The sequence below is a fragment of the Gadus chalcogrammus genome, chromosome 4 (genome assembly GCF_026213295.1).
Source record: "Gadus chalcogrammus isolate NIFS_2021 chromosome 4, NIFS_Gcha_1.0, whole genome shotgun sequence".
NCBI lineage: Eukaryota > Metazoa > Chordata > Actinopteri > Gadiformes > Gadidae > Gadus > Gadus chalcogrammus.
In genome coordinates this window covers 29,037,303-29,046,059 of record NC_079415.1, presented here as the reverse complement: position 1 = coordinate 29,046,059, position 8,757 = coordinate 29,037,303, and the positions used below count along the sequence as shown (strand labels likewise).

Genomic DNA, 8,757 nt, shown 5'->3' with positions numbered 1-8,757 from the left:
GGTGTTAGGGGAGGAGAGGAGAGGACATGTTGATCAGGAAACATTCTTAACATTCACAGAAACCAGATCCATTCGACGTGGAAGCAGTTCTCTCTTTCAGGAGGAAAAATAAAACACATTTTGTGTTATAGTCACACTGCAAATATAGTCACACTGAAACAACAACAAGGTGAGTAAAACAGCACAACGTTAAGAAAAGTTAAAACTTCTCTTCCTGTGATAGAATAAAAATATGATGGTATTGCTCGTTACATAAACCTTGTTGTCTGTCTCTAGGAATGGCCTCTGCAAACACTTTTTCATGTTCCATCTGTCTGGATGTATTCAGGAGTCCAGTTTCCACACCATGTGGACACAACTTCTGCAGAACATGTATTACACAGTTCTGGGATAAACTAGTCCAGTACAAATGTCCTCTTTGCAACATGCTTTTCAACACAAGACCTGATTTACGGATCAATACCCTCTTATCAGAGCTGGCCACTCAGTTTCGAACATCGGTACGAGTAAAAGAGCAGCTTTGTGTTAAACCAGGAGAAGTTCCCTGTGACGTCTGTACTGGGACCAAGCTGAAGGCAGTGAAGTCCTGCCTAGTGTGTTCTATCTCTTACTGCCAAACCCACCTGGAGCCACATCAGAGAGTAGCAGGCCTGAAGAAACATCGGCTGGTCGAGCCTACAGACCGTCTGGAAGACATGATGTGTAAGAAACACGACCGACTTCTGGAGCTCTTCTGCCAGACTGAACAGGTGTTTTTGTGTCAGTTCTGCACAGAGACAGACCACAGGTCCCATCCTGTTGTACCTCTAAATAAGGAATATGTAGTGAAGAAGGCCCAGCTGGGGAAGATAGAGGCTGAAGTTCAGCAGATGATCCAGAAGAGACAAAAAAACATTCAGGAGATTAAAGACACATTAAAATGCAGCAAAGCAGATGCAGACAGAGAGATAACTGATGGTGTGCAGGTCCTCACTGCTCTGATGCGCTGCATTGAAAAGTGCCAGGATGATCTCAAACAAATGGTTAAAGAGAGACTGAAATCCACAACGAAACAAGCTGAAGACCTCATCAAAGAGCTGGAGCAGGAAATAGAAGATCTGACCAATAGAAGCTCAGAGGTGAAGCAGCTCTCACACACTAAAGACCACCTCCACTTCCTCCAGGCCTTCAGATCCCTGAAGAATCCTCCACCCACCAGGGACTGGACGACGGTGGAGGTCCATCCTCCGTCATACGTAGGGACCTTGAGGAGATCCCTGGATCAGCTGGAGGGGAAACTGAACATTGAGATGAAGAAGCTGCGAGTTGCTGAACTGAAGAGGGTCCAGCAGTATGAAGTACATGTGACTCTGGATCCTGATACAGCACCATCCCAGCTCATCCTGTCTGATGATGGGAAACAAGTACATGATGGAGGTGTTGGATCTCTTTGGGTTGTCAGGGAACTCCCAGACAACCCAAAGAGATTTACAGAGTGTGTATGTGTTCTCATGAGGCAGAGCTTCTCCTTAGGGAGATTTTACTTTGAGGTCCAGGTTAAAGACAAGACTCAATGGCATGTTGGTGTTGCCAGAGAGTCCATCAAAAGAAAAGGCATTATATATCTGACCCCTGGGAGAGGTTGCTGGAGTATTAAATTCAGCAAGGATGGGTTGTCATTTAATGATAACCCTGCCATCCGTCTCCCTCTGAGAGCTGAGCTCCAGAAGGTGGGGGTGTTTGTTGATTATGATGAGGGTCTGGTCTCCTTCTATGATGTGGAAGCCAGGGTTCATATCTACTCTGCTACTGGCTGCACCTTCAGTGAGCCTCTTTATCCACTCCTCTGTCCATGTTTACATGAAGAAGGTACAAACTCTGCCCCCCTGATCATCTCACCTGTCAATCAAACAGACAGGGCCTTTGTTTGACAATAAAATAATCAAACAACCAAAACAATTGATGTTGTTACCTGAATTACAATCTCTACAATGTGAGATCTGAGATCTGAAGGACCAATACATTAAGCCACTAACACTGTGTACTATAAACAATATTACCCATTATAACTTCTAAGAATACACTACAATGTTCAATGTCTTTTTATCTGAATTGTTTTTATACTTTTAATGATAATAATAATAATATATAATATTACATAAGGATACATAATGTGAAATGTTAAGTCGATTTTTTTAACCAAATACACTCCTTTATCATTTTTGAATCATGTTTGACAACACAATACAATGTTTGTAAACTTTTGAGATTTGAATAAAAATGTACTTAAAGTAGATTTTCTGTCAAATATTGTGGGTTTTCTGCTGATGTGTGGTTGAGGCATCCTCACCTGGCCGAGTCAGACTGATTGGACTCTGGGGCTGAGTGAGGCGGCACACTTGTTGTCCATTGAGTAATCAATGTTTCAACCACCAGGGGGTGCCCTAGTTCTGTAAACGATGCAAACCATTCAAAATAAAATCCCTGAAAAAGCCGCTGGCCAGAGGCGTAGCTCCCATTCACTCTGTCGACTGGTTTATTTCAGTCTTTATAACATAAATACAGATACATATATTTATGTTATAAATAAAGGTGTATATATATATTTAGATGTATATATATTCAAATTCAAAACATATGTCGAAAAACGTAAAAAAAAAATATATATGTAGACTTCAAACATAAGGATGGATGATAATGGCCTTCGAAACCTTCTGGGAGGTAGAGTAGGCCTCTACTGACCCATAGCTATGGGGCTGATAACCTCTGATAACGTCCATTAAATTTAGTGAAAAAGTACACCACTGTCCTTCCATCCATCCTCTCTCTCTCTCTCTCTCTCTCTCTCTCTCTCTCTCTCTCTCTCTCTCTCTCTCTCTCTCTCTCTCTCTCTCTCGCTCTCTCTCTCTCTCTCTCTCTCTCTCTCTCTCTCTCTCTCTCTCTCTCTCTCTCTCTCCCTACCTTTCTCTCTCTCTCTACCTTTCTCTCTCTCTCTCTCTTCTCACTCTCTACCTACCTCTCTCTCTCTCTCTCAACCTCTCCCTCTCTCTTCCTGACACCCCCTGTGGGGGGAGCTCTCTGCGACCTGTCGAAGGCAAATTGCAATACGGACGAGTTTGGACTCGCCAATCACCATGGACTCGCCTGCCACTGATACACAGTGCACCATACACAGAGGGTAAACCTGGCCTGGGCCCCGTTTCCCGATAACGATGGATCTTCGCTCGTACGATCATTCTCCCGATGGATCTTGCGATCCATCGATAATTTCTTTGGAGCGTTTCCCGAAACTCCTCTTAACGTGAACGCGCATTCGCTGCACTCACGACGTCGTAGGATTGTAACTGTCTACTGACACGGTGCTGAAATGGGCTCCGTAGGAGGGGGAGACGCAGGAATGTCGCAGGAAAATTGTGTTAAAAAGGGTTAAAATATATCCCCATCAAGGACAACAGCAGAGCCTACGAAAAAAATAGAGTGCAATTATATGAATGCTAAAGACATTAAAACACAATTGATGATAATTAAATAATTAAATTAAAAGATAATTTGATTGGCTATAAAAGCCCCTCCGGAAATAGGGTAAGGTATGTATTGATGAGGAATACAACGAAGCCCACCGTCTGGCCCGGTGCATCGTTGAGCGCACGATCGGGAGGTGGAAGTTGCGCTTTAGATGCCTTCACAGGTCAGGCGGAGGGCTCCAGTTTTCGCCGGCCAAGTCATGCGCCGTGATATGTGTGACGGCTATGTTGCACAACATTGCAAGGCTGGGGTGGCATTGCTTGAACCGGAGGACGCTGAGGACGATGACGACGAGGAAGATCGGTGTGAGGACGGCCTCCCTCATCTACGCGGCTGGTTTTCATGCGCGTCGAAGAGTGATTGAGACTTTTTTTTAACCCCCTCCACCCTCCCACATGTCACTAAACATTCCCGTCAACGTGACCAATCCCCACCATATCCCAGCCTTTTGCCTGCTCCTTTGCTTGTTTTTTATAATTTATTTTATTTCTTTATTTTTTATTTTTTTTAATTGTTTTAATTTATTTATTTTTTTACATTATTTTATGCTACGTTTTATGAGTAGCCTATGTCAGTCTGCACAAATCCCCCCACTTTCTCTCACACATTTTGAGTGCCCTGCCTGCGCAAACATTTTCTGGACTGTCCCGTTTTATTTTGGCCATTTTAACATCTTTATTAATAAATTAATTAATAATCTTTATTAATTACCAAACTAAGAACATAAAGGCGCAATGCGTTTTAATAAAACGCATCCAATAGACGGAATGTCCGATGGTGTCGCCACTGAGGCTATAGCTGACGATGCTCTTAGCGTCCTACGAGTACCTACGAGCACCCCTGGAGTACTCGTTAGCTACGAGCGTTTTCAAGACGTTCGTTCCCCACGATGCTTTCGGGAAACGCGGTGAAAACTCTACGATGCCCTTTCGACGCACTTCACGATCCACTTAGGCTAACGACGCTTTCGGGAAACGGGGCCCTGTTTGGTTTGGGAAACCAGCACAAAGCTTTCCCAAGGAACTGCAGGTTGGGGTAAAAGCCGAATTTGATAGTCCCGGTTGAGTTGTGGATACCGAACCTCGCCAACGCTACGTTGAATGTGAAATCCATTCCCGGTGATTGGTGGAACTCTTTGCCCTGTTGGCAACCAACCTCCCCACCCCGGCAATGGTGATCCTGGATACAAACATCGGCAACAAAAAAGACCTAGGGGAACATTTGTCGTTGCAATACATATACATGTATCTTACACAACTGTGTGTAATATATATACCGTTTACCCTCATGGGTGTCAATGTGATGTAGCTTCACAACCCCTTCAGACCACGCCTCCCTCCCCCCAAGACTCAAGCAACATTTTGTTCATCTTTTGTTTCAAATCTCATTATTTCTGACTTTGAATTATCTAACCTGAATACGTGTATCCAATGCACTACACTTAGTTCTCCGAAAATACCGGTAAGAGTAGGAAAAACACAGGACATTATTCGTATTTTTTGTGCATGTTTTTTATCCTCTGGATGTGAACGCGTATCTCTGGGATTAATTAGAGGGTAGCAGTGTCATTTCTAAGGTCTTTGTTATGAGTGGCACTACCTCTTCTTGGACACTAGGGATCACCATATCTTCCTACAAGCTAGAAGGAGAAGAGATTTCCTGGATTCTGCTGGATTTGGCATGGTCTTGCCTTGGTTTTCATGTAATTTCTTTATATATATATTTGGTTCCGCAGACTGGAGTTTCGTTTTATATCTTGCTTTTTATTGTTTGTAGATCTCAATGTTGGGGGTGGGGGGAGGGATTTATTTATTGTGACAACAAGGATTTACTCCTTTATGGGAACTTAAACAGCTCAGCTCAGACTCACTCGATCGTTGGGCCGAACGCAGATTTTTTATTCTGGAAAAATGTGTGAATGGTTAAATATAGTTAAAAAGGTTGACACGATTTGTAAACATAACTGCTTAGATGACATAATATAACCACAGCGACGTGAGGCTTCTTTACAATAGAAACAGTCAACATGGTTCTTGGGAGGAATTATCACCAGCTAATAAATGGCGAAATAGGTTCTCCGTGGCAACCTTTCAATTTGAAATGCTTTGCCCAATGAATGACAACTATGTACCGAAGTATCTCTGCTTGTATGAACACAAAAAACTCCTACATTTTACTTCCATATTGACGCTATTGTAACCTGTCACAAGCTAGCCTGTACTTTGGAATCCCCGGAAGATTGCAGGGTTCCCTGTGCTGAGCACTTCAAATAAACTACTATCATACAAATCCACTGATGTTCTTGGTGGTAGCTCACACTGTAGCAGCCATGCCATTAGTAACTGAAGTTCTTGGTGGTAGCTCACACTGTAGCAGCCATTGTTAACGATGTTCTGGGTGGTAGCTCACATGGTAGCAGCCCGTAGTAACCAACCTTCTGCCATTACATTGGTAATCTGGGGGTCCGAGGTTCAAGTCCCTGTTCAGGTGACTCTTTATTGTCATTTAGCTTTTAATTAAGCTAGTTATGTGCTAATATATTGTTATACCTATTTGGAATGTGTGTATATGTTCATAACACACAAGTAAATGACTATGTTGGATGATTAGGCAAGACACCTATATAGGCCCATTCTAAAGATGGATAGGGGTCAAATTGCAGCATTCAAAATGCACAATTTGGATACTATTTATTGTAGGTAATGCATTCTTCAGTTTCTTTGTACTGTTTCCAAGAGTGTCTGGTTGCACAACTGTGGCCCGCCTGATAAAATCCATATTTTTTTTACATTACAATTTACATTATTAAACTCTTATTAACACTGTATGTAACTTTGTTCCCTAGAATCTTCAATCTTGTTTAAAATCGGACCATATTGACACTACAACAGCAAGTGAATACTGCAGTGAAAAGGTAGCATTTTAAAGGGGGACCGCCTTCCATTCAGACTTAACGCCACTCATTGACGTCTAATTGTCGTAGTGGCGGCGCTTACATTGTTTTCAATTTATTTGTTACCAGCATTCGTAGTGTTGATCAGCAGAGAAATAGTCCACCAAAGACGTTGACGTCGCCTAGCAACCGAAGACTCTGGGGTTGAAAAGTTACCGGACTGCTTGAGGAGTGATACCAAAGACGTCATTAGAGGCAAAAAGTCCTTTGTTTTCCTTGACAGCAGTCAATTATAATTAACAACGGTGAATTATCAAATATAATACACCGCCGGAAGTTGTGAAGAGCCCATACAAGTAAACTGAGCATTCCATGCATTGAGAAGACCAGTGTAATAATCCATAATAATTGTGGTGGGTACAAAATGAATCTTGACGAAATCTGGTGGGGACGCGTCCCCAGCGTCCGCGGCGTAATCAACACCTATGTCCAGTCCTCTATTCCAGCAACTTCAATGTATTTTCGTTGTCATAATAACCATTTGCCAAAAGCTTTCATTGTCAGTAAATTATATCTAATCATATGCATTTTATCATGGTCATCATATACTGTGTTATATAAAGCTGATAACATATCAATCATATTAAATCATCATGTCAATCTGTCATACAGCATACAATCAGAACACCACTTCCGTCATATCAATGTTAGTTGCGTTGAACAGCGCTCATCAACGGGTAGACAGTGCATTCGTGTGGCGACAAGCAGTGCATAATGTATAATGCAACAATGACTATATTTGCCATTCCGCCCACTTACAAAATAAACTGCAATTCCCACTGGATGAAATGCTTCATGAACCACCTCCAGAACGGATGCTTGTTGACATTGTGTCTCTGTTAGGGATATTGTTCCGAATACCCCTATGCATTTGTGTGATTTATTAGCCAGACAATAATGTGCCCTTAACACTAGGTGGGGACACATTCCATTTTTTTTACATTGACGCATACTCGCATATCGCTCTAGGTCATTCCACCATCTGTCGTTATTACCGATTACCGAGACGGTCGCCATTTAGCCACCCGGCCGATTACGTCCGCCAGGCAGAATTAGCTTATCGAGTCCCATTATGCTTGACACCCACATTGCCGCATGCAGCTATATTTTATCATTATTATTATTATAATTATATTTTTATTGTTATTACTTTTTCAAATTGAATTGAGGATTTCATTGTTACTTTGCATACTAAAATACACTTTGAATAACACATTAAATGCATAATGAATTGTCAATTGCATAATGCAATAACTTATTGAATTGCAAATTGCATTGTCACTTGAATTTTGCGTCATATATGCTTCCATAGGTGCCTTTTAGATACGTGCAGTCACGTGGTCGTTCACCGGTAGAAGGCGGTGAATATCTGCGGTTGTGTAGACTCTACGGTAAAGGGGGGTTGGCGTGTGGTGCTCATGGGTCAGATTGCCGTCTCTCTGTCTCTCACCTCAGGGTTCCCCGGCACTGCCGAAGCAAACCACACGGCTCCACGTGGCGCTATAGTTGGTCCCACCACCGCACCGAGAGGGGAGGGAGGAGGAGAAGCTTTCTGTCTTCCGTTTCTCTGTTCTGTTCTGTTCGTTGCTTTAAGAAAAACACGAGCCAAGAAAGAACAGAGGAGGAACAACCCAAAAAACAAACCTGAGTGAAGGAGTGTGTGTGTGTGTGTGTGTGTGTGTGTGTGTGTGTGTGTGTGTGTGTGTGTGTGTGTGTGTGTGTGTGTGTGTGTGTGTGTGTGTGTGTCGTCTGCGGACACGTACTCATACACATTTATACATTTATGGGTTTAGGTCCAGGAGATAAGCCTCATAAAACGTCCATTGTTGCCTCAATATCAAATCATGAACCATAAAAGCACATATAACCTGGACACAAAGAGATAGGGTCGGTTTTATAAAGACTGTGGTGAAAGAAACTCGCATCAGTTGTTGGAGAATACCTCTTCTGGGCTCTGTCTCTGGGTTCCTTCCCACTGGCTTTTTAGTGGAGGGTTTCCTTGTCCTATAGAGGGCTTAGGGCTCTCCCCCTCTTTCTACCTACCTGCCTCTCTGTCTGTCTGGCTACCCATCTATTCTGCAGACATAACAGTGTATTTGTTTCTGGAGGCTAAGATTGAGTATTCAAGTTGTGTAATGTATCAAACACAAGGTGTGTGTGCGTGTGTGTGTGTGTGTGTGTGTGTGTGTGTGTGTGTGTGTGTGTGTGTGTGTGTGTGTGTGTGTGTGTCTGTGTGCGTCAGAGATGTTCACAAGACATTCGTTGGACGACGACTCTCAAGTCTTTGAGCTCGATTCCAA

The 8,757-nt window shown here is 42.8% G+C and overlaps 1 protein-coding gene across 1 annotated transcript; it reads left to right on the top strand.

Moving 5' to 3' along the window:
• LOC130380314 (zinc finger protein RFP-like) lies at positions 1-2,479 on the top strand. Its single transcript, XM_056587487.1, has 2 exons — positions 1-169; positions 277-2,479. The coding sequence occupies exon 2, from the start codon at positions 279-281 to the stop codon at positions 1,908-1,910; it is 1,632 nt and encodes a 543-aa protein (XP_056443462.1). The 5' UTR covers positions 1-169; positions 277-278; the 3' UTR covers positions 1,911-2,479.
• The last annotated feature ends 6,278 nt before the right edge of the window (positions 2,480-8,757 follow it).

What these genes read in the sequence shown, in the direction of transcription:
- LOC130380314 (XM_056587487.1), top strand. Translation starts at nt 279, where the DNA reads ATGGCCTCTGCAAACACTTTTTCATGTTCCATCTGTCTGGATGTATTC.